Source organism: Grus americana, chromosome 3 (assembly GCF_028858705.1).
Source record: "Grus americana isolate bGruAme1 chromosome 3, bGruAme1.mat, whole genome shotgun sequence".
Classification (NCBI taxonomy): Eukaryota; Metazoa; Chordata; class Aves; order Gruiformes; family Gruidae; genus Grus; species Grus americana.
The window spans coordinates 115,131,039-115,157,171 of NC_072854.1; the positions used below are offsets into that span (position 1 = coordinate 115,131,039).

At 41.2% G+C, this 26,133-nt stretch overlaps 1 protein-coding gene across 1 annotated transcript; it reads left to right on the plus strand.

Moving 5' to 3' along the window:
• The first annotated feature begins 342 nt into the window (after nt 1-342).
• On the plus strand, nt 343-26,133 carry UGP2 (UDP-glucose pyrophosphorylase 2). Its single transcript, XM_054819871.1, has 10 exons — nt 343-661; nt 6,358-6,485; nt 7,037-7,144; nt 19,088-19,273; nt 20,666-20,799; nt 21,467-21,764; nt 22,827-23,024; nt 23,214-23,456; nt 23,917-24,021; nt 25,037-26,133. The coding sequence occupies exons 1-10, from the start codon at nt 643-645 to the stop codon at nt 25,142-25,144; spliced, it is 1,527 nt and encodes a 508-aa protein (XP_054675846.1). The 5' UTR covers nt 343-642; the 3' UTR covers nt 25,145-26,133.

Sequence of the window (26,133 nt, forward strand, 5' to 3'; positions counted from 1 at the left end):
CGGCAGCGACGAGGTGGGTACGGCGGGACCGCCGCCCCCCCATCTCCTCCCCGGGGCGGTGTGAGGGGGCGCGGCGGCGGCGGAGGGGAGGCCCCTTCACGGCCCCCCCCCCCCCTCGCCGCCTGAGGGAGAGGCGGGGCCGCCCTCAGGCCTAACGGCCGCGCGGGGCACGAGGAGCGGGGGACGACCGCGCCGGCCCGGCCTGTCCTGTCCGGGAGCGGGGAGGGGCCGTGCGGGGAGCCCCGGGGAGGCGGGCGGCCCAGCCCGGCGGCGAGGGGAGGGAAGAGGAGGGGAGGGTTGGGGGTGGTGAAACCCGGGGCGCGGCGGGTCCGCCTCTTTCATTGATGAAATTTAAATTCCTCGGGGTTTGCCTCCCGCCCGCTGGCCCGGGAGGGGACTGCTCGGCTGAGGGGCCAGCGCGGCGGGCGGGCTGCTCCCAGCGGGGTCGGGGCCGCCGTCTCTCCCGCCTCCCTGCTTCGCCGCCGCGCAGCTGCTCGATCGCCGGCGGCCAGCCTCCGCAGGGGCGCGGGGAGGCAGCCTGCCCTCCCGGCCTTTCCCTCCCCGGCCTTGGGGTAAAAAAAACCCAAAACAATTCAGTCTACGTTTCTAAGAGCAAAGTATTAATTTTATTAAAAAGCGAAAATGTCGTCTTTTGCGAAAGGTAAGCTGTTGTGCTTCGTAATTGTTTTTGACTCTTCAGCTGTGTATACATAGATCTCTGCTTGCTTTTTTTTTTTTTTTTTTTCTTTCACCCTCCTCTCCTTTCCAGCAGCCTGGTAGAGCGCAGGCAGCGGTAGGTGCAGCAGCCTGATCGGCAGCCGAGTTATGATGTGCAAAGGCTTCCTCAAAGTGTTATTCGTTATTCGGCAGCGGGGCCTCTGCTGGTTCTGCTCCACTTGGTTTGCTTACCTCGGTGGATGCGTGGCTCTCTCGTGTGGTACAGGCGCATGGTGAAACTGGGCAATTGTAGCGGCAGGGCTCCTGTCCGTGGTTGATGCACAGGCAGGATCCAGAGTGTACGGAGAGATTGTCCAAGTGCAAATCTCCCCCGCTCCGCTAAGAGGTCTGTTAAAGTTGGGGGAGGAAGAGCACTGAGGTCGAACATCCTCACTTTTTTTCAGAGGCTTGAGCATATTTTGGCATTTTCTGGTACCCGCAGGCTCTGGCGTTCTCTTTTACCTCTCCGCATGTGTGAGTGTGTGCATACGTGGTCCGAGTTTCAGATTCCTTTATTGCAAAACAGGGAACCAGCCCACAAGAGGTCATTTCAGGAAGAAAAATGACTTTGGTGCATTGCTGTGGCAGTTTTCTTTTCCTCCTTTCTGATAGTCCTAATGGTGCATGTGTGCTTTTTGTAATGACATCTGTGTCTGTAGGCTTCCTTAATATAAATCTACGCAGGCCTATCAACAAATGTAACGCTGCCTGTAGAAAGAACACAAGTAGGTCTTTTTGCTATACGAACTTGGATGTTGCAGGAAACCGAGGGTCTTCACAGGCTTCAGGAAGTCGCTGTTGCTCACCCAGTGGATGTCTAGGACTGTGCAACACTTGCTGTGTAAATACATCAACTGTCCGCAAATGTCCTGTGGCACCTGGGCAAAATGCAGAGAGCTGAAGGGGGTGAAGTGTTACAGCCGTGTTGTTCAACCAGCCGCTCTGAAAGTTGTCAAGATAAGCCACTTGTTGCTGTGAAATACATTATAATTACATTATGAAAATACATTCTGAATTGTTCTTTTTAAATGGAATTAGTTGGCTTATCTCAGCCAACTGCTGAAGGTAGCCATCTTGCAGGTAAGTGATATTATTTATAAAACTGAAAGCTGGAGAAACCTATGTAAAGATCATAACCAGTTTTTAAAGTATGACCAAAGATTTGAGGATCCTAAAAGCTTTTAAAAAAAAGTAACCACTATTAAAGTGCTCTTTTATCAGGCCAGTAGTACTAAAACATGTTGCCAGTGTCAACTGATATTTTTAGCTTGAGGATCAGCTGCTAGACTGAGAAATCCAGCTGTGTCTGACAATAACACCTAAACTCTTGGTGGGTGCAACTGGCAAGAACGACTTCCTAGGTTGCAAACTTATGAGTTAGCTCAGGCCAATGTGCTCATCCATTCAGGAGAGAGAGCGTGTATAGGTTTCACTTCATGTATGCTTCAGTCCAACATATGTTGACAGATTTTGCGGCTAGTAGTAGGAAAAGAAAAATGTTCATAAGGGCTGAGTGGGTATGCTCAGTTCTAAAAATGAAACGAAGTAATATTTATTAGCATTGCACATTATTGTGTGGGTATTTAAAGAGATTTTTACTCTCATCAGGGATAAAAATTGCTTTGAACTCTCAGCAGAGTTGGTGGAACTTAAGGCATTCACTCTGTACCCTTAGTACAGAGTTCAAAGATAGAGCATTTAAAGTTCAGCTACATGTTTTAACTTACTGGCCACCCTTCTTGATTTTTATGCAAAGTAATCTGGCTCCAAGGAGACCTACATAATTTTCTACTGTAGGTTTTTCTGTATAGTTGCTTGGATTGCAAAAGTAATTGCAATTCATAACAGACCAAAAGATTTTCATTTTTTTCGGGGCGGGGGGGGGGGGGGCCTTCTTGCTTGACTTGTCCCATGACTCACTCCTCTGCTGGGTCCTTGTACAACGAGTACCAAGGCAGTGAAGTTCTCATCTGAGTGAATTAATGAACAAAACTAAGCAATCTTAATGCATTCTCTGCTTTTAATGTAGAATAGGAGGAGGGATGGCAGAAAGGAATCCTAAAGTAAGAAAAGACCCCTAAGGAAGGGGTCACTGCTGTTGTGTTCTTGTGCAGTTTTCCTGAGGATGTCTGTCCCTCATTTCTGATAGTATAAGAAAACCTTTTTATTAGCTTGATCTGATTTATCATATTTTGTTTTTTCATGTCAGTTATAAAGTTATGTATTATAAACCTGCAAATACTCTGCCACATACAGTAGTTTGTGCTGTGAGGGCAGGGGGCAGGTTAGCAGTGAGAGCAGAGCACAAAAGCGTGCTAGAAATAACAGTGGGGGCAGGAGGGTTTGAGTGAATCTCTCCACCCATCAGACACCACTGCAAGCTCAATTAAAGAGCTGTCCTTTCCTTACTATTTGAGGAAGCACTTTCTACTGAAGCCATTAAAATAAGATATCCTGGGTGGTCATTTTTGCAAAGCCCAGTGTTTTCTGAAGCCTCAACTATTTACTCATGCTCTTCTGTGCTGTGCTAATTTCCTGCATGGGCCGGTCCCCCAACAGTCTTCCACTACCTTATCCCACCCTTCTTGTCCTTCAGACGAGTGTTCAAGAATACTGATCCCATAAAAGTGGGCTTAGGCTGGAATCTGAGGCATTGATTGTGAAATAACTTGGAAGAGGCATTTCTTCTTAAAAATAACTTGGAGTTTGTGGCCACATGTACCCTTGGAAATATCTTCCTAGATCATCCAGCACCTCTGCCTCCCGTCTGATTTTTTTTAGAGGCACAATAACTACTTTTCATTATAGTCTTAGGAAATTTTACTTGCCTGTAGGAAATAACTGCTTTCAGATATGCAGTTGCGCTGGCCTTTCTACTTCCTTGTTGCTGCTAGGGTGAAAAGGTAAATAAGCCTTCACCCAGGCTGTTAAATTTAACAGTAGCTCACGTTAAAGGACTGCAGTTGTCTTTCTGCTAGCAGTAGGCTGAGGTGCATAAATATCAGCTTCTTCCCAAAAACTCTGAGGGGCAGCAACGTGGGAGCAACTTGTGCTGAGTTCATTTGTTTGGACTAGATGTACCGATGCTGTCCTTGTGGTCCTGCTTTGGAGAGGCATTAGAGTGCTGTAGATACCCATCCAGACCAAATCCTGTTGGGCATCTCTTAAGATAAATGCTTAAAAGCCTCTGCCTTGCAATGGCATGTTAAAAGCAGAAAAGCTTTGAGTTGCTGTTTCTCTCAGCTGCCTAGTGACAGAACTCAAATTCTCATGTACGCAGAATAGATACTTTTCCTGCACCAGGTAAACAAATGTTTTTATAGATTCCAGCCATGTCTTTCCTCTCTCTTCCCCCAAAATAATAATAATAATAGTAGTAGTAATAGCACTAATAATGCTCTCTCCGAGCTATCATGCTGTGGCATGTTGAATCTGGATGAGACTAGGTGGTTGCAGTAGCCGTTAAATGGTTGACATAAAGCCTAAATATTCTTTGTTGCCAGTGGAGGGTGCAGCCATCAGCTCCGGTAGCTTTGGCAGTCTGGGTTTCAGGGGAAATGTCCCATCTGGCTGACTGCTCTGCCTGCTTGACACTTGGCATTTGGAAGAAGCAATAGGTTGACTTTGCTTCTCTGCAAGGACGTTGGTGATCAAGTGTGTTTAGCATTTGCTCATTAAGTTGTGAAGAATGTATAGTATTATTAAAAAAAAAAGGCAACTAGGACATTATCATGCATTTACTTTTATGATGCCTTTTTATTTTGATTTTTTTTTTTTTATGTTACTTAATCTCTAAATGCTTTTATCTGGTAGATACAAGTCTTTTGGCTAATACAAGCAAATAACTTTTCTACCTACATGGCAGCCTGGGAAAGTTGCTATAGCTGGCTCTGCCTTACTTAGCCTCGCTGTGTTTAACAGCCCGAATGATGGTCTCTGAATACTTGATATTTGCAGAGTTTCTTCTGAGATGCGTTGCATCATAATGGGAGTTTCACATGTTTTACAGGCTGATGAACTGTGAGAAATGGCCGCTGTTGTTGCTGTATTACAACATGTTGCAGGGAGGATTACAAACATATGAAAGTATCTTCCAGAAGTTGTTTCTCTGGAGGTTTAAACAATGTTTCAATATGTATCAACCCAAAATGTGGGAATGAAAAGACAGTACTTGTAGCAGTTTGGTACAAAAGTGTTAGGTTGGTATAGCCTTCCTTGATCCTCTGTAGGAGAGGGTGCTTCCTAATGAAGAGCTGTCTGTGTTTTTACATATCTGACCTGAAAAGATACGCCTAACAGGCTTTCAACTATTGCCTGTTTTTACTACTAAATGAAGCATTTGGTTAAAAAAAGAACCTATTGTGCATTGTACTGCTCATCTTGAGCTGGTGTTTCCCCTGTGTTGCACCACACACAGTATGTGCACTGCAGCACTTGTCTCTTTTTTTTTTTTTTTTTTTTTTTTTCCTCCCCTACCTGCAAAACAGTACAGTCAGGAAAATGGCTTCTGTGGGCTTCAAAGCAAGGATTAGATACTGTCACTGAGTCTGAGGCTGTGGAATACTTTGCTTAAAAAAGTAAAATCGAAATTGTATTAAAATTAACTGCCTCTGGCTTTCTTACATGTTCTCAATAGTATAGCCTTTTAATGTATGTTCTAAATAAGTAAACTTTAAACACAGGTCCATCTTCTAAATATTTTCTGGCAGTATCACTCTGTTCACTTGCAAAGTTTCCTCCCGTCCCTTTTTGCACTAATATTCAGGGTGTTTCTAAAATCCAGCTATATTTGGCAATACATGTCTCTCTGTGTTACAGAGAAGTGATTACTCAAGGGATTTGGCAGAAATTAAATTAACCGAGGTCTTTAGAGAACATACTCAGAACGTCTTTTGAGAACGCACTTGCTTCAAATGCTTTCTGTTGGAAAATAAAGTAATTTTATCTCCCATTTCATTCTGCAGTGTGGACTTTACTATATAGATCATTTGTGTATTTACTCTTTTTCACATTTATGAAGCTTATCGCTTTCAAAAGCAAAACAAATGCTGAAGTGATAGACAGACTAATTTTCTAGGTTGCTTAGTAACTGAAATGTGTGCTGTAGTGTGAAAATACTCCTAAGAAAAAGTAAGGGAATATTTACTGGAACAAACTGAAGATCATGTGAAAGTGCACTGTATAAATAATTAAAGCATATGTTTTTATTTGCTTGTGTGAACAGAAGGATACCCTCGATCACAATGTTCTACATAAAAGAATTTTTTTAGTGAAAAGCTTTTTCACACTTTTACTTGCTAAAGTGTGTTGGTGCAGTAAGATGTGAATTCTTTGGCTGTCTGGCAAAAAAAGTGTACTGCTGTGGATTTGCGGACATCTCTTGAGATGGATCATTGGTCTTTTGGGACTTTGTTGAGTTTTGAGAGAAAGGTGGTTGTTCTGTGGCCCCAATTTAAGGTCTGTTCTCAAAGTTACTAAGAACAAAAACATTAGATTCCTGGAGTGGTAGCACAGTAATAAAATGAGACTAGATTATGTGAGTTTATTAATTTTTAAAAGAAAATTGAAGGCTATTTGTAGCTTGAGATAGTTTTATTCTTTTTCCTTTAACCCATGTTTCTGTTTTTATTTTTATTTAAGATTTCAGCAAAGCAATGTCTCAAGCTGGCACTTCACAGTTTCAGGAAGTCATTCGACAAGAGCTGGAGTATTCAATGAAAGTAGAACTTGATAAGATACTTGCGACTGCACCTTCAAATGAGCTAGAGGTAAGGAACATGATGTGGATGCAACTCAAAGCATGAGAAATTAGATGTAGGAAATTAAAGAAAATAGCATACAGGGAGACAAATTACAAAATACAGTGATCCTTATTTTTAGGACATGCTCTGATTCTGCGTGGAAGAGTAGCCTGGATACAATGTCAGCAGGAGACTTTCAGTTTCATATAAACTGGGTGACAGAGTTATTATTAAGTGTTTAATCATCTTTAGTTATTAAAGGTTCTATGTAATCTTTAATGGATTACAGAAAGGGAGGGTAAAGCTGTTGTCCTAAAGATTGGGCCAAATTCTAGTGGTTATGGTTTGACTAAAGACTTGTCTTTTAAGTATCCAAATTGGTTTTGTACCTTGAGTTTTAGTGGAAATGAACTTTTGGTACCTTTTAGAATTTTACTTACATTTTAGTGTGTCTGTACTTCGGTGCTGATAAAATTACTCTTGTGAATAGATTGTACATCAAGTTTGTAGAAATACTTCCGTGATTGAATAGGTATGCATTAAATAACAGTATTAACTAATGCATTTCTTCTTTGTAGCACACTAAAAAGGATCTGGAAGGATTTAAGAAGCTCTTTCATAGATTCCTACAAGAAAAGGGACCATCTGTGGACTGGGGGAAGATTCAGAGACCTCCAGAAGATTCTGTAAGTTGCGATGAAGTGACAGTCTGTAAGGAACATAAAACTGATAATCGCTACTGTAGAAATGATGTAGTCACTCATAGAATGGATACAACTGCCATGGTTCTGTAAAATCATGTAGGACAACACTTTGGGTTCTAACTGGAAAATAATTATTTATTGACATGTGTATTCCTGAACATTGGGTCTTGCTTAACATATGTGTCAAGTTCTTTTGTGTTATTTTGTTAGCTGTTCTTTGAGCAGGGGAACAAAATGGGACGGATGCCATCTTACCATTTGGTACCTTCTCTGGAGTAAATGGTAACTTGTGGTAGAGGGGAAGTAGGTAGGATCCTTGTTGTTCCCCTTTCCCTCCTGCCCATGAAAGAAGGTTGTGCATCTCGGATGAGATGATTTCCAGCAATCCATTCTGCTAAATAATTTGAAAGGGACATATGGCAAATGGGCTGGGTTATATAGCTCATTTAGCAACTTCTGTAATCTACAGCAGCTCAGTGTAAAAGCAAGGAATCTGAAACAAGTAGTTGACTGTGGGGGTTTTTTGAGTGTAATTTTCTAATGTCAGTTATGTTGTTACAACTTATAACCTGCCACTTGAGCTGCTACTGAAAAAGCACTAAATTTTTTTTTCAGCACTGGTTAGTACCAAAATAAACACTTCCTATTAAACCTAACCTCATTTTATTGATTCTTCTGTGGCCCTAGGCTGTCTTTCGACTCTTGCGTAACTAACGGTGTAGTTGTGCTATGAATTCTTGCTTTTTCCAGTGTAGTGATCTTGGCATATTGTGGGACTTCTGTATCCTCATGCAGTTGTGGTTTCTCTTAGCTTCTCTGTGGCAATTCAATTGAGGCTCTGTTTGCAACTGAAAGGCAGGCTGTCCAGTTACTTCCAGAAGAGACATAGTGCTGCTCTCTAAAGCGTTGAAGAATGATGCTGTTTTAGAGCAAGTTTAGGGTTTTTCCAAGGTTGAGTGTTTTCTTCTAACTTCAAAAACATGTGATTTCTCTCTTCTGTACTTGAACACTGAATGAAATGTTGCTTTGGGGAGAAAAATCCACCTTCAATAAAGAGGCCAAGGTGAGAAATTGGAATTCTAGATAACATGACTTACAAGGAAGGCTGAAGAAAAGGGGGTTGCTTTTAGTCTAAAGGGGGTGAGATTCTGGGGGTGGGCGATAAGTCTTTTAAATATGTAAAAAGATAGTTGCAACAATGAAAGGAATAAACTGTTCTCTGTGTCAAGATAAGGCCTTATCTTAAATGACAGCAATTTGATGAGAGTGAATGGGCAACTTTGTGGAGAGGGAGAGCTGTTATCTATTTTCAAAGTTTTGCACACCTTCAGCATAAAAACTTTCAAGTTCTGCAAAGGACTGAAAATTACTGGGTAGGACATTGGGAGCATATGTCAAACAGGAGCGTTATAAGATACTGAAATAGGCTGATGGGAGATTCCCGGGCAAGGCAAGCTGGTAAAAAAAAAAAAAAAGTTATACGAAGGTCTAACTTAAGGTCACAGAGGGCTGAAAGGAGGGCAAGATTAGAAAGAGTGTCTCTCTTCTTCCTTATGGCCTGCACTGGCTCATTCTCATGTGTGTCCCTTAGCTATGTAGCAACTTTTGACCAAAAAGGAAAAGAAATCAAACCCAAACCATTAAGAGTCCTGCAAAATCAGGTCACTTCGGCTTAGGTGAGATGCATGCATGATCTTGGAGGAAATTTTGCTTCCTAGCATGAACTCCAAATCAAATAATCATACTTGATAAATGTCACAGAAGAAAGCTAGAGAAAAATACCCACAAACAAACATCTTTCCATACCTTCTTCACTTCATAATAAGTATCTCTTGTCTTAGGATTCTTTGGATAGCTTGATGATTAGAGACTTCGTGACCTGACAGGAGGCAGGTTGAGCGCTCTTAAAAACTGAGAGCAAACTTAACGGTCTTGAGTATTTTTTCCTTTTTTTTTTTCCTGACCATGAGAGTTCCATTTTCCTGTCAGCCTCAAACCCTGCTTGTATTTATCCTACCTCCATCATCTTTTTAATGTGTCAGTCATGTAGGGGACATACCGTGGAAAGTGAAAGGTGTCTTACATGGAACATTTTTCAGATAACCTGCAGGTTAACTTTTCCCAAATTATTCTTTGCTGGGGTTATGGGTTGTGGAATTATTAGATAAAAATGGATTTATTCAAGACCAGAATTCCAGAATTATCAGTGTAACTAGTATAGGTAAGAACAGTAGGAGCTTTAGAAGGGATAAAGAGTGATAATTTTGTGCAGAATTAGTTTGGTGCTTGTTCAGTCCAAAGCACGGAGAATATTGGCATGTGTAATCTTCAGCTGATACCTAGTAGAGCTCAAAGTATCTTTTTAGGTATATATGTGCATGCGTGTATGTATGTGTATGTATACATACACATGTATATATATTTTTATATACATATAAAGAATAAAAGCACCCCAGAAATGTGCGAGAGTTGGTTGTGGTTTGTTTGTTTGCTTGGGTTTTTTCTTAACAGCTTTAAAAAGTTCATTAATAGTTTATTGCATTTATAGTCTTTGTCTTTCAATTCTCTGTTTTACACAAGGTTCTTCTGAGTTTCAGGTTACGTAGGAAAAGTTTCAGGCTCTTGCCCAATGTCATGGGACTGTGCTATGCAGGAGCAGAATTTCTGATCAGACTTCCATGGGTCATCTAATGCGTTATCCGTTGTTCTTTGAATGTAGTTTTCTGTTCTTTCCTGAAGCATCTACTGACAAGTAAAAGCTCCTGTCAGTAAACAGAAACAGAAATGATTGTCTTGTAATATTCCTCTGTTTTTCTCTGCAATGGGACATTTCATCCCTGACCTCCATGTTTTCAGTGTAACAACTAATACCAATGGGCAAGCAAACTGTAAGCTCCAGACAATGATAGCAGAAGATTGAACCCATTTCACACTATACTGGTAAACTTCTGACTTGTTTTTTCCTTCCACGAGCTTTGCTTCTGTGTGTCCAAAGGCTTACAATGATAGCTGGCATAGTTAGGACCCATTACTGTCAGAGTCTTCAGAGAAGAAAGTGTACTTAGTCAGAGTGCCAGTTAACAAGGAGAGGAGGTAAAGAATGTGGACATGGCAAGTGGAATTTAATCCTGTTGATGTAGATTGCAGTGATCTGTTTGTTTGAGTTGGAAGCAATAGCAAAGTCCTGCTGGGAGGCCTCTGAGGGAACTGCAGTGATCAAGTTAACCTCAGAATAGCAATGCAAAACCTCATCTAGGATGTAGAGAGAGCATCTGAAGTGATGTGAGTGTGAAAGGAGCTTGGCAATTACAGGTTTTGTTTCCCCAGTGGTTGGATTCTTGTCTGCAGCTGAAGTTGTCATCTCGGTGAACTATATCATGAAGGAAAAGAAAGAACGTCATGCTCTTACTCAAAAGCAAAATGTCTTCCTAATATTCGACTCTAGAAACAGGTTTTAAGGGTTCACTTAGTGCTATTTCTGAAACTGTCCCATGGTAGTGGGTAAATATTTCCTAGTTGTTCTGTAAGTGCATATTGACTAATATGGGTGTATTCCTTTCCAGTCTGCCCATGATGACAGCCCTGATGCTCATTTTGTCTGTCTCTGACAAACTCTTCCAAATGTTCTTGCAGTAGGAGTATGCCTCTGAAATCTATTAGTCAAACTCCCAACGTTGCCTCATGCAACTGCTCTGAAAATCACTTCTGTGACATTGTCTGCAAAACCAAAAGAAGCTAGATATGTCATCTTAGAGCAATCCCTAACCACAGTTTTGAGACGTCTCAAATGAGTAACACTGTAGTCATGCATCTGTAAGCCAGGTCATTCCTGCCCATTTTTGTTCCTGAAGTATTTCCCCATCAGCATTTGCTTGTCAAGTCTGCTATTACAAATCCCTAGAGCGAGAATTGATTTTTATTACTGTGGAGTACTTCTTATGCTGGTGTATACACTCATAGGTGATGAGGTAGTTCTGCATATTAGTGCCTACACTTGACTGAACTGCTAGATAGCAGCACTGGCATTCAGCAGTTTTGATGCTGCAAGGATTCTGCTTGAATTTGAGTTCTTGACGTTTGTTATTCTCTGAATTAAAGACCTTTCAAGATCCAGGGCTTCATTGCCAAGTTGTCATTTCCAATGCTTATGCCAAAAGAAACTGAAATGTTTAGTGAGGCTGAGTTGCAAATTTTGTGTTGTAGTTGATGCGACATCCAATGAACCATCCCTTGATGGAGAGCCTGGATGGAACAGTTAACTTCATCAGGATTTTACTCTGAACTTTCTGCATAAGCTCGTTTCAGGCATAATAGTGAAGGCATAAAAGGGTAGTTGGCATTTCAGCAAAAGCAAATGATTTTGAAGCAGTCTGGCCCTGAACTGAGTTGCAGACTTTCCTCTTCTTGGAGAGCTATATTGTGAGTGATGCAAGAAGAACGTAGTGAGACTTGAAAGTTGAAATTATTTTTTTTGGCTTTTCAGATGGTGTCTGAACATTATGGGTGTGACTCGCATCCCACCCAGCTAAAGCTCAAACCTAAGTGTTTTAAATCCATTTGTAGTCTAATATGTAGTGGCATTGACCTTAGAGTGGATGGGAAGTGATGGCAGGGAGTGAGGATCTAGTCACATTTCTCTCACAAACCAAGTGTAAATCTCTGAGGATCCTGGTGGTAGTGAATTGTTCATTAAGCTTTCTGATGTACCTTCAGTACATTAAAATCAGTGTTTATCACCTCTTTGTTAATGAGAAGAACAGTTGTTTTTCAAGGTGTCTGCCCAGCCTGAACACAATCTCTGTCATTGACAAAACACAGCAAGATTCTGCTTTTTGCATGCTTCTGTTCCTGAAAAGTTTTAGGAAGTTTGGAATAAAGTTCTTGCATATGTCCTCTGTGAAATGGCAGCACTGTGTGGTGGCTGGTTTTTTTGGGGGAGCAATCTTATATTGACAGCATGTAGCTACCCTGACCGTTGAATAACTAATTTCAGTATTGACCTTTGGGAGGTAAGGGTCTGTGGGTATGGGGATCATAAGGATCAGAGTAAAAAAAGTGCTTAGTAGTTTGAGCAACAGTCTCTTTAGATAAGAACTGACAGAATGTGTGCATGTTTGTTAATTCCTCTCAGTGCGCACTTGGAATTGGATATCTGCTGTCAGTTCCTACGTTCATGACCCCTTGCACTGTATCAGCTGTCCCTGCCTTTCTGACAAATCCATGCTGGTAACCTCTAGGGTCTTTTACCTTCTATAGTTTGTTCAGATGCATCCTGCAACACTGAAATCCATGTCCTGCCCCTCTCATTTATTCTGCACATTTCCTTTTGAAAGTACAGCAGAATAAATGAACTGTGGATAGAATAAACTAACTATGAACAGATGGTATTCCTGAACAGATATGCATTTGGAATAAGAGAGGGATTGCACTAGATCAAAAAGCTCCAGTTCTGTTTGATTTTTGCATATTAACATTCTGCAAACCTTCTTATATCAAAGATCCTCACATAGTATCCAGAAGATTGCTAAAGGATTTTCTTGTATGTAGTCTTTTTAATGAAAAGGAAGGGGATGCATGAGATGCAAAGGACTTTGAGTTCTGCATGAAAATGATTTTACCTCAAGCTATAGAATGTGCCTCTGTTATTCCTGTCTAGCACAGGCATAGCTGTTGTAAGGTAGTGAGTGCTTAAGGTCTAAATTCTCCTTTGTGAGAAGTTGGCATGACTGGTGAAAATGGTGCAGCTTCCAGTTGGAACCAGAATAGTGCAATTCTTTGTATTGTTCCTTTTCCACCTTCCCTCAGCTTCCACTTAGTAATAAATCTCAAATGAAGAAAGTCTGGTTCTGTTAAAGATTCCTTTGACTTGTTCTGTCCTCTGGATCGGCAATGAAGACCAGATCTGACATGCAAACCCGTTGCTACAGCTCAGCTTGAAGCTGTGATTTTCATCCAGGCATTACTGGCCTCTGTGACCTTCAGATTCTCTCCCTCACACCTGCTTAATTCCTAATAGCCTCGGAAAACGTTCATGGCAGTCAGTGAGTGTGTGTGGCAGTACAGTGCCAATGCAGCAGCCATGCTGCTCTGGACTGCCTGTGGCAATGATTTGTGGGAACAGATGAAGCTGTCTTATTTGCCACACAGTCCTGTTAGGGAGTGCTGAAGTCTTCACACAGAAAGTGCGGTGGATGCTGTTTTAATAGATGACTTTCTGATAGATGCAGACAGTGCTGCTGCCCTAGCCTTGGTTTGTGTTATTTCAGTCGTGCTGATGTGCTCTGTTGCATGAACAGAGACATCTGGGGATGCTAAGGCATCGCTGATGCAAGACCAGTCTAGCGTGTGCCTCTCTTTGGTTGCAGAACTGCTTGCTGATAACTAATTGCTAGAGCTGTTGTTGCTGCTTTGTGCAGTGTTTTGCTTAGGTCAGTTGCTTGTGTTTTATGGAGGGCATGCCATGCAGGAACTTTGAGCTTATTGGTGACAAGCTCCATAAACCTCCAGTGTTTAGTGATATTTTCAGATCAGCTGTAGCTGATTGGCAATCCCTTGAGGTACTGTTACATGAGTGATAAAGTTTTTATTTGTTTGTCATGAAGATTGATATCAAGCTTCCCTTTGAGCACATTTTATAATCTGGCCTTTTTGTCCAACTAAGGAAAGGTACTGTATGTATAATCTGTCTTCCCACTTCCTCATACCAGAAGCAGCTAACTTGTAGTATTTACTGTCATCTCTTATTATTTTCAAGATAGCCTTCTCTAGTTCAAAGAGCATGCTTGTGTGTGTACACACAGCACATGCATATATGGTAAGCCCTGTATGTATATGTTCTGTTTGTTTTCTTTTTCTTTTTTCCTAAATATTAGTCTTCTAGTTCTCTGCATCTCACTTCCTGGAATAAATGAGCTTCTCAGCTAAGTTATAAATAAAACAACTCTGCACACTTGAAAGCTTTCTCTGTCTTAATTTAGCTGAATAACTCTATTGCCAGTCATAAGTTTCCCGATGAAGGGCTGTAGTGTTCCTCTGTAACATAAAGTGCTTGTGTGGGCAATCTGAAATGGTCCTTTTTGAGATCTGTAGATGTGAGTATTTAGGAAGTGGCTTTGACATGATGTTTATCTAGGTTGCTACAGCTGCCCCAACTTAGTAACCTCATCCTGGTATTCTTTCAACAGTTGTTTATGCATGTGGCAGAATTATGTTGGAAACCAGGATAGATGCAAGTGACAAGTATTAGCAGCTTAGTAACCTTTGGATAATGTGAACACAGCTCAGTAAGCTTCCTCCTGCAGAGGAGGAAGAACAGTATTTGAGAAAGCAATGGCAGGAACCTACATTTCTGTAGGCAAAATGGAGAAGAGCTGGGAAAGATATTTCCTTCAGACCTCACAGGTGGATAGGCCCTGTTCCTCACCTCACAGCTAGCTTTCCTTATTAAGCTGCTGTTGATTTGACTTTTCCAGTCGTCCACCTCCCACCACTTCTGGTGGGGGGAAGGAAAAGTACAAAGCCTGTAGTAATGCTTACAGTATTTCTAGGTTGGTCCTGATTCTATTCCCTCTTCACCCCTTTAAGGATCAGGCTGGTGTTGCGCATCTTTGATGTGGAGAACATGTAACTTCAAAAAACAAGCAAAATGTTTTATGTCTTCCCCCTGTAACATTACAACTTCATATGAGTGCAGATGTTGCTGTTTATTTATCAAAAGTCTGAGTACAGTTAAAATTTTAACAAATATTTTGTGGGTTGTTTAGACTTTATGAATGAATTTTCTGCATTAAAAAGAGGTACAACAACAGATTGCTGCCTAAACACCCAAACTAATGTTGTAGAACTCCTGGTATGCTGAGCTCCCAACTTCACAGGCACAAAACCAAATTTAAAAAAATTAAAAAAAAAAAAAAATCTTTTAAGAGCCTTATCTCAGAGAGACCCAAGGGCAGATGCTGCTGGAGGAGTTTGGTTAGGAACTGGTGCCTGCTCCCCAGGGTGCAGACCTGGGTGTAGGGCTGAATCCCACCACAGCCCTCCTGGGAGCTCCTGCCAGGCTGTTTCCTTCCAGGAAGGCTAGGCATTTGGGCTGCATTGTGGTGGAGATTTTATCCCAGGGCTCAGTGACACCCCAACTGTTCTGAAGCCACGTTTGGCTGCTCCCAATTTTGCTTATCCTGGGTTAGGCAGCTCTTAAGCCTTTGCTGAAGTAGCGCTGTGGAGATGCTTTCAAAATGCTGCTGTTAAATTTAAAATGTGAAGAGGAATGTTTTGATAAGATGTACTGATTTGATGTTTATGTTACTGGGCATCACTGTTATCTTCTGCAAAGTCTCATGCCTGACCCCGGTGGTAGAGTTTTGTACTGGAAAACTGACAGTTTGCTTGGTGTTTTATTTCCTGTTATTTCAGGTCTGGTTTAGGGTCTTTTGCCCCTCTGCCCTGCAACTCCATTTCTAGCTATCACCTTATCTTCCACCTTCTTCCCTCTTATCAACCTCAGCTGTCTCTTTGCTTACTTATTTCAACCTTCTGTCCTCTTTGGATGATGCAATTGAGCAGAATTTATAACCTGAAGGCAGGAAGCTGTGCCAGGGTTTGGGGTAGAAAAGGGAGAGTGGGAAAAGGCTACAGTTGGCCAGAGATTGTAACCAGCAAATCTGAGGGAGGCCATGGAGAGAAAGTAAAGCAAAAATGGATGAATATTTTCCTTCTATTCACAATATTTCATACTCTGCCTCTGTTTCTTGGAGTAATATATGGCACAATGCTGTTATCTCTAGGCACTGTGTGACTAATTGTGAAGACGTGTTTGTGATTATAACAGTTGTTTAATTTCTTGATATCGCTAGATAAAGAACCTTTTTGCCTAAAATGAATACAGTCACACCCTCACATGAGGAAACTGGAATGGGAAGACTTTACCATGTTGCTTCCCTAGCAAAGTGGTCCAACTAAGATACCTTTCAGTAACATATTTGGTCTACAATAGAAATTTGCATAAATCATTCATAACGAGTTGTGAAGTTATCAGTTAAGCCACACATTTAAAGCTGTCAGCCTTTTTAATGAAGGGATCTTGGAGAGCTGTTTTTAACCAGCTAGTTAACAAGGAAGACTGTTTTTAATTCTCAGTTCAAGGTAGCAGAAATCCAGAGCAATCATTTTGATTTAGTATACTTTTTACATGGGTCACTTGGAGTAATGCATTATTGTCTAAGTGTTGTGTTTTATTTCGTAATCATGTGATACAAAGTCGACACTGAGACACTGTCTGTCAAACTGCTGGGACCCCCTGAAACCTTGTTTGAAAAATCTCTCTCTTAGATGTGTGAATCAGGTCGTGGTGATGTAGGTAAATTTCTAGAGATCAAAGATCTGGTTGTCCAAAGGTTAGTGTTCAAGTTAAAGCCTTGGCTGGCAAATTTCCTCTCCCTTGTCCTTTATTGATCCATGCAGGTTTTACTGACACATCTGTGTGCTTGTCAATGACTAAAATGGGTTGTTGTTTCTATGGCTAGCATTCTCTGCAGATTAAATGGGAAACAGCATGCCAACATCACCTGCTTTGTTTCATCAGTTAGTTCTTCTTAGTGAAAGAAATTTACTAGTAGCAGATGACTGCAGCAGTGATTACGTTACTGCTTGCTGCCTGAGCCATGATAACTCCTCATTTACCTTCTAGTGACCTGAAAGAGTGAAATAAAAACTGTTTAACTACCATGTCTGTGACTGTGACTTAGCTGGAAAGTGGTAGCTTATTCTTACAAGCTAAATTATATTTATCTTGAAGGGACAATAACTTAAACTTAGGATACTCTGTGCATTACTCCTAAAGCCCCTTACCTGCATACATTGTCTCAAGGGTTTTTGGCAGAGGGAACCTCTGCTGCTTTTGAAACATGGAGAAGTACAGTTAAGTCTGAACTTACTTGATAGGTAGGAATGCAAGCACTTGGTTAAGAGCATGTAGATGGAAACATTTCTTTCTTTAATGTGTTGGTTAAATCTTAATATAGGGTCATGTTCAGCTCTGGATGTTACCTCTTCTCCTTGGAACAGTATAGTCTGGGGGTACCTGTATTCCCAGTGCCTGCCAGAAACAATCAGCAAAGTTCCTGGCATTTGTGCAGAATGTAGCTTTAAAAATTGCATTAAAAGACAGTAATTACTAGGCTTACTCGTCAAGCCTCATCATTTTAGTTGCATATCTTTGTTTTGATGGGTACATATCACAAAACTATCGAAACTTGTCTTGTTCCCCAGTAACACTGCCCACTGAGCCAAAAATTGTCACAACATTGACATATATTTTTTTTAATGTTCAACAGCTAGAGTGTTTCAACAGGGAATCTGGTGCTATTCTTATATTTTATGTTTTCATATTAGTTAAAAATATTTTAGTGAGAAAGTAGGGCTTTCAAGTTATAAATTAATGACTTGCTTTTTTGGAGTACGTATCTTACGCATTGGGTAATTTTTCTAAACCGAATGAGTTTAAGCAGTTGCATCAAGATGTTCCTCCTGGGCCAGTTTCCTCTATATGAGTAATGAGAGTTGAGTTAGTCATTATGCTGTAACTTGTGGAGTGATCTTATCTTTAAATATATACCATAAGCCTTCCAGATCCTGCATAAGGCAGAATTTCCCTTATGCGAGGGATCTGCTCTAATCTGCTGCCTGTGGCATACTGGAATGCTGCAATTGCGCAAACTCTCCTCTCTACCCCCGCACATCCGAGTAAGAAATATGACTCTTGTTCTAGTGCAGTGTGAATTTCCATTTGAACCCCAGCCTGACTTGCCCAAAGCAAACACCGTTCTGAAAACTACTCTGTATGTATTTGTTTTTGCAAATCAGCTGTGGATCTTACACACCCCTTATCAGAACTAAAATAATTTTCTTGCTGCTAGAATACACACAGCACTGAAACACCAAGGCTTTTCTTCAAAAGAAAATCTCTAGAAGGGCAGGCTAAAGGATAATTGTATTGATTTTTCTTCTAACAGTTTTGGCATGATACTTATCGTTGCATTGTTACCTTTGTTTCTTTGATTTAGGTGCTTTGGATTAGGAGACAAGTAATGCCTAATGCAAGGCACACTGTCATTACAAGCCTGGTTTTGCTCTCCATCACTAGCCCCAAATGTAGCCCATACCCTGGTTTTAAGCTTGTGGGATATAGCTGTCAGCAAGGTAGAAGACTTTCTGCGAAGTGTAATGTGAGCTGGATGAACGCATCCTGAAAATAGCAGGATAAGAACTAGGAACTCTTCCACTTTGTAGCATGCTATTGTGAGAGATGAATTATTATATTGGACTAATAGTTGGAATAAAAAGTGGTTTAGACTGAATCAAAGAACCAACCATTTGCCAAGAATGTTGCCTCTGATAACCTCAGTGCAAAGTATCAAAATAAATCTGTGAGTTTAAGCTGCTCAGGGAAGAAAAGTTTTATGTCCTGCATGTAGGGCCTGTGTTCTTCAGTTGTGGTCTGGCTGAAGGGGGCATCGTACTGGGGAAGTGAGTTAGATGGCTCACAAGGAGACCCCCTCTCCTGCTGCAAGGCAAGAGGATGGTAAGTGTCATAACTGGCCTGACTTCTACCTTACTATTGAGTAAGTTTCCTCTTACTGGAAGAGCAGACAGGAGACATTTTTTTTTCATCTGGATGAAGCTAATTGTGACTGGTGTCACAAAGTCTATGGAACCTCTCAAGAGAAGAGGTTATTGCAGTAACAAATTGGGTTGTTTGTATTGTAACAAATCAGGTTATGGTAGACTCATTTTGCAAATATTCTTTAGTGTTATAAATCATATAAACAAATGTGGGTATTGTTGTCAAATTTTAAATTTTGTAGGGTTTTAGAGGAAAGCAATTTCTTTTCAAATATCTGACAGCTGCGCTTTTATTTTTTTTAACAGATCCAGCCCTATGAGAAGATAAAGGCCAGAGGACTGCCCGACAACATTGCTTCTGTCTTGAACAAGCTGGTGGTCGTGAAACTAAATGGCGGCTTGGGCACAAGCATGGGTTGTAAAGGCCCAAAAAGTCTTATTGGAGTGCGGAACGAGAACACCTTCTTGGATCTGACAGTTCAGCAGATTGAGGTAACTCTTGACAGGCTCTGAAGAGTTGTTGTGGGACACTTCAAGGGATCTGGGCGCTGGGACATAACCTGAAATCCACCTGGAGCTGAAATTCTTGCCAATACAGAAATGCTTTCCCAGACTAATCTGATCCTAATTGAAGACAAGGCCCACTAAGTAGTTGTTCAGACTTTGCCCTCTTTGGGGTAAGGGTAAGTTGGGATCCAATTCTTGTTTCGCATTACATGCCATGATCACTGGGTATGCTGGGTTTCCGAGTTGTGCTTTGGAATATTCCCTTTCTTTTTCCACCAGAGGAATTGACACACAATTGACACCTGTATGACTCTTCAAGAGATATCATAGTGTAGGCTTGCCAAAAGGAAAAGGAGAGGGAAACGAGGTCTGGTCACAGTGCTAGGGGTGGACAATTGCTTTGGAAAGAATGGGTGTGTGATGTGCACACATGTAGATAAAAGGGATGGAGCGGTTGGTGATTGAACTCTCTCTGCTCCACACACGTTAGCACAAGTGTACTGCAGCCTTTGCACACCAACCTGGACAGCGATGATTGTGTCCAGAAACACAAGCAATCCAATTGTAGAGCTGGCCTGGCATGGCTAACTCCTAGGCTTCTTTCTGACTCCTCCAGGTGCAAGTCTAAGTTTAGCTTTTTAAAAGCTTTTTTTACATGCATTCACAGCAGCTCTGAGTTCCTTGTCGAATTAAAACTCTCACGCTGGAAGTGATTGCTGGCATTTTCCACTGAAGAAAGAAAAGTAAAAGAAAATAACAGCTGTTGGTCTTGAGAGAGGACATTCCAGCTTATGTTTTTAATGCAGATAATTAAGATGATCATTAGAGTAGGAAATTGGGTGTGTCTATTCCAGAGCTGTGCTGTCCACGTGGAAATGCTCGTGTATTTCAAGTCCACTTTACAGATGCCCAAATAATCAACATTGTGACATTTAGTTATATACTCTCAATACTATTGTCCATCTCATAGCCTGCCCAAAAGGTTCAGAACAGATTACTATGCAGAGAAGGTTTTGAAACCTTACTCTGACAGACTTCAGTAATTTGGGGAAAAAACATGCCTTTTGTAATCAGCAATAGCTAAAATTTAAAATAATCAATTTGTGGCGTTGTGCTTTTCAAATTTTGAATATCAATGTGGATTTAAAAACAAAGATTAATTATATATTTATTACTGTGGGCCTTATCTTTACCACTTACAAGGGTTTGTTTTCCTTTACCTGATTTATTATCCTTTCTGTAGGCATACACATCTCTTATCTATGCATTTATTATTTCCAGTCTGTTTTACCTAATAATTTATTTCTCCCAAAATCTTAGGTGTCAGAGTTAAAGCTAATAATACATGTTGAATTTACCATTTCTTTCCCATCTCAGCATTTAAACAAATCCTACAACACCGATGTTCCTCTTGTTCTCATGAATTCCTTCAACACTGATGACGACACAAAGAAAATCTTGCAGAAATACAGTCACAGCCGTGTGAAGATATATACTTTTAATCAAAGCAGGTATCAAAACAACTTCTGCACTTGGGGTGAAAGGAAGAACGAGCTTGCATTTCCCCATGCTCCAGATAGTGTGGTGTGGGTTTTTAGTTTGTGACGCTGAGGTAGCAATAGTGTCTTCTGTACCCATGTTCAGTCTCTATTTTGGGCCTCTATGAAAGACTGAAAGATCAGGGTGTTAAGCAGAGTCAAAGGCAATGTATTAGAATTAGGGAGAGCGGTGGGGGGAGATCAGTTTCCAGAAGTGTGTGAATAATGGTGTACTGCATGCTGGCCGCTTGATTCCTGCATTTGCTTTCAGGGTACCTGGGCTCTGGAGGGAGACAGAACATGGCTTCCTTATCAAGAACAAACTCTAATCTAAAGTGGTTGATGATGTCAGAGGTGTGCTTGGCATGCTCTGAATCTGTGTGTCAGAGGAAAGCTGTTTTACAGCACGGTGGGAGAACTGTGGCTTTAAATTCTTTAATGAGAGATCGCATTCTGCAGCTTGTCAGTGACAGCTCAGTATTTGGATGGGTCTTTCAATTCAGAGTACTAACCTAGAAAGCAGAGCTTCAGACGATGTATGAGAAAGCCCATGTAGTTGCACCTTTACTACTGTATTTTGTTTTTTCTTTATGCTCGTCCGACATCGGTGAGAACTTAACAAAACCCATTGTCTTCCTAGGTATCCTAGAATTAACAAGGAAACTCTGCTGCCAATAGCCAAGGATGTATCTTACTCAGGAGAGAATACGGAGTGCTGGTATCCCCCAGGCCATGGAGATATCTATGCCAGTTTCTATAACTCTGGGCTGCTGGATAACCTTATTGGAGAGGGGAAGGAATATATTTTTGTATCCAATATCGATAACTTGGGTGCCACTGTGGACCTTTACATTCTTAATCATCTTATGAACCCACCCAATGGAAAGCGCTGTGAATTTGTCATGGAAGTCACAAATAAAACCAGGGCGGATGTGAAGGTAAAGGGAAATAGTTGTGCAAGTCTGTCCAAATGCCTGGCATGTTGGTGAAAATCTCAGCCTCTTGTCTCTTCTGTATGCATGAATTCAGACATACATTAAATCATCTTATAGCTATTTCAGACACCATTTAACACATCAGCTGTGATCTAATTTGAGATGCACAAAATCAGCAAGTTTATGAAGTTCTAATTCATGGATCAAATTGGATTTAGGTTCTGGGCAACAGCAGAACAAGGACAGCCTGGACTTGATCAGTTACTGAAAACACAAGTGATTGCTGCAGGGTGCAAGTCACAACCTTCTCCAAACTGTCACACGGGAGAAATTTGGGGATGGTAAAAGCAGAGCGCTGAGGGGTGGGCTACAGCAGTTGTATCTCTGGAAACTGCTGAAGCGATGTCTAAACTGCCTTTGCAGCTGTCAAGGTGTGCATTGCACAACTCAACTTGGTGCGGGTGCTGCTCTGCTCCTGCCCTAAGTGCTTGACTTTGTACAAAGTCCAGGTTTGACAACTTATCAGATGTTTATGGCACGTATCAAGTATTTCTAACTTGTCATGTAACTGTACTTTACCTCTGTCCTTTTAAATAGCAGGATGGGGAAGAAACGGGTTTTTTTCTCTGTATTCATTAGGTATTAAGAAAGCTCTGACTTAGTCCTATAAAAACACAGAAACACTGTAAGAATACAGTGCAGGTTACTGAAGTACCACTTGTTTCTCCAGTAAGTGCCACAAATACAGATTAGATTTAATTTGGAGTTTGCTCTGTAATCTAGTGAAATACTGCTGAAGATGATTTTTGACACTTGCAAAAGATTCTGAACAACTTTCATTAAAAGAACTAACTGTCTTGGAGTGCTGAAACATGATCGTTTGACAGTTCTGACTGTACTTTAAACATACTCTATAATTAGTAACCTGGTAGCTGAACACAAGCGAGATGTTTTCACTGGGGTTGAACTTTAAATGCCAACAAAACAGTGTGTCTCTGGGGTGAGGGGAGGGTTTCTCTGGCATCTCATGAACAGGACTTAAAACTTCTTCTTTGACCCTTGCAGGGTGGCACGCTTACACAATATGAAAACAAGCTGAGGCTGGTGGAGATAGCTCAGGTCCCAAAAGCACACGTGGATGAATTCAAGTCCGTGTCAAAATTCAAAATATTCAATACCAACAATTTGTGGATTGCTCTGTCTGCGATTAAAAGGCTGCAAGAGAAAAATGCTATTGACATGGAGATCATTGTTAACCCAAAGGTAATCAGCTAGGAAGATTTTAGAGGAAACGGACTCAAAAAGAACTGTTCGTTTCTAGGTAACTAAATGGACTGCTGCCTTCAAAAAGGAGCCAGCCTGCTGGTAAATGCAGAGCTCTGACTTGCACTTGTCTAGTTCTGAATGCTGTTACCTGCTGGTTGTGTTTACAGGAGTTTTTTTTTCTTCCAGACTCTGGATGGAGGCTTGAATGTTATCCAGCTGGAGACTGCAGTTGGTGCTGCTATTAAGAGTTTTGAGAACTCTCTGGGAATAAATGTACCTCGTAGTCGTTTTCTGCCTGTTAAGACCACGTCAGATCTCTTGCTTGTGATGTCTAATTTGTATAGCCTTAATGCTGGATCTTTAACAATGAGCGAGAAGCGTGAATTTCCAACAGTGCCTCTTGTCAAATTGGGAAGTTCTTTCACAAAGGTAAACTCCTATAATTATACTTCTGGTTTTATCTCTTTCAATAAAAATACAGTCCGTAGCAATAAAGAAGTTGTAGATGAAGTAAACCTCACTTTATCTGCCCATCTGGCATTCCCTTTTGCTCTTTGTAAAGAACTGCCAGGCTGTTGGAATACTTAACATGTGTGCATGATGTCACACTGCTATTGGGTGTGCCATTACCTGTCAGCTGAGGAAACAACAGGTGAATTGGGTTGTGTGCATTCTCCAGAGCTCACCCAGCTTTGGTGGGATGCTGCCCTTAGTGTTTCTCATAGTTATTGCTGACAGAAATGACAATACTGCATTGCTTTCCAAGTAGCAACTCTTCTGTTTGGAAGATGTAGATTCCAGAAGGATCCCTGAAAGGAGTTTTTCAAGAAGGTTGTCTTAATCCACAGATGGATTTAAAACTGTCTCTACTCTTCCCTCTCTCCAAAAGGTTCAAGATTACCTGCGGAGGTTTGAAAGTATTCCAGATATGCTGGAGCTGGATCATCTCACAGTTTCAGGTGATGTTACATTTGGGAAGAATGTTTCATTAAAGGTGAGTGTGTAATTAGGATGCTCCTGCATAAACATGACTGATCTCTGCTCCTTGGTAATTGGTCCTGCCTAAGTCAGTGCCCTTAAGCACAGCCCATGGAAGCTGTCCTAGGAATCAAGGAACTGGCCCAGGAGTGCAGAGGCCGAGCCTGAGCAGTGACCCTTATGGATGATGAGAGCAAGGTGTTACCACTACAGCTGCTTCTCCCTAGGCTCACTGAGAGCTGAGGCTTGTCTGTGAATCTTGAAAACACCACGGACCTCATGACTCTGTGTTCAAAACAATGCTTAACATATTCGTCCTTTAGCTCTAGGAGACATGCACTACCTCACCTCCCAGGCTGGTGTTACAGCCACAGGCTGTTTCTCATCAGTTTGGGGTTCCTGATTTATTAGTGAATGTTGGAGCTGAGCAAATTAGTTTCTCAAAGTCTTCCTTAGAATGTCCTTCCAATGTCTCTTAGCAGAACATTGTCATGGTTCTGGAACAGCCCAGGCCATTTTAGCTGCTGACACTGATCAGTGTGAGGTGGGGCTGCAACAACTGGCACTGGAACCAGCTTAGGTTATTACCAGACCTCACACTCACACAGGTGTATCCATCCCCAGCTCCTTCTGTGTATTTGCCTTAGAGCTGTCATGGGGAGCTGTACCCATGACATACCACTGTGGGTAGCATTTTTCCACCTAAAAGTAAGCAGACATGATAAGAGTACTTACAGCAAGCATATAGCTTCAAAGAAGGCATCAGCTCTGCTTGTAAGCTGATAGTATCTGGCATGCCAGTAATTACAGCATTTCCAATATTGCTTGTTTAAAACCTTTGTTGTGGGGGGAAAAAAAATAGAAGAAAAAAAAAAGTCTCTGCAGCAACAGTTCAGTCTAAATGCATCCATGATCTGGCTGTGTTACAGCTGACACTGAACTGGTCTTCCAGACAGCCCTACTCCTGCTTGTCCCAAGTCAACAGGTAGTACAAAGTTTCTAATAACTGCTTTTCTCCCCTGTAAATCCAGGGAACAGTTATCATCATTGCAAACCATGGTGACAGAATTGACATCCCAGCTGGAGCTCTACTAGAGAACAAAATTGTATCTGGCAATCTTCGGATCCTGGACCACTGAGTCAGTGAAACGGCACGGTTGGTTCTGTAGACTGCTGTGCTAAACCAGCTCGTAATGGAAGAATCTTTTAAGCATTAGAAATATAAGTACACAGAGGGCCTATGCTTTGTCATCTTCACAGTACCCTGCAGTATTAATTTAAAATTAATTTCTCTTGCTTATCTTTTTAAGCAGACACATAGCGCAATGGATGTGCATAAGTAATGCTTCAGTCCTTAAAGAGATTCTGTAACTCAGTTAATATAACCTTGAAGTGCAATACTGTTTGTCTTGCAGTAAGATGGACAGATCTTCTTTGATAAGTTAAGAGGCTTGCCTCTAACGCAGAGTAGTTTTGAATTGCTTGTAACTGCAGAAATAAAGCTGTGAAGCAATACATGTGGGACAATACAGTCAACTACGCAAGTGACTTTTGATGAAGTATAAATGGCAGGCACAGTTGAAAACCAAAAGTTTCACTACTGCTAAATGGGCTGTTAAACCCTGTATTTCATGTGCTCACAACCATCCCACCCTGTAGCCCTCTTCAACCCCCCATGAAATACAGGCATGACTGTCTGCCAAGATCCTGCAGTAAGGCTGTTAATACCTCCATTTCTGTATTGTGAGAACAAGAATTGTTGATGTTCCAAAATTGCCCAAAGAATCAAACACTTGAGAAAAAAATGCCTCAGTATCCATGTGTGGTGGTTGCTTTTTTCACATCCCATTAAGACTGGATTTCCTGTTCATAGCTCAATCCTTGATCTGCCCTCTTTTTTTCAATAAATGGATCATGTTGATTACACCCATGTTCATACTGTCACAGCCATGTATGTTAATTTATCTTCTCTTGAGTCATTTCTAAATTTGTACAGGAATTGAAATCCCTGTCCTGATCACTATTGATTTCTTAATGTTTCTCTTGTATTTACATGCAGACAACTTTATTTTATAAGCTTAGTATAACACTGGTATGTATCATTAAAGAAGTTGGTCTTTAAAAACAA

Bases quoted from the DNA above. Each gene is read 5' to 3' on its own strand.
- UGP2 (XM_054819871.1), top strand. The intron at 19,274-20,665 runs GTAACTCTTGAC...TTCCCATCTCAG, and splicing joins TGACAGTTCAGCAGATTGAG to CATTTAAACAAATCCTACAA. The intron at 24,022-25,036 runs GTGAGTGTGTAA...CTGTAAATCCAG, and splicing joins GGAAGAATGTTTCATTAAAG to GGAACAGTTATCATCATTGC.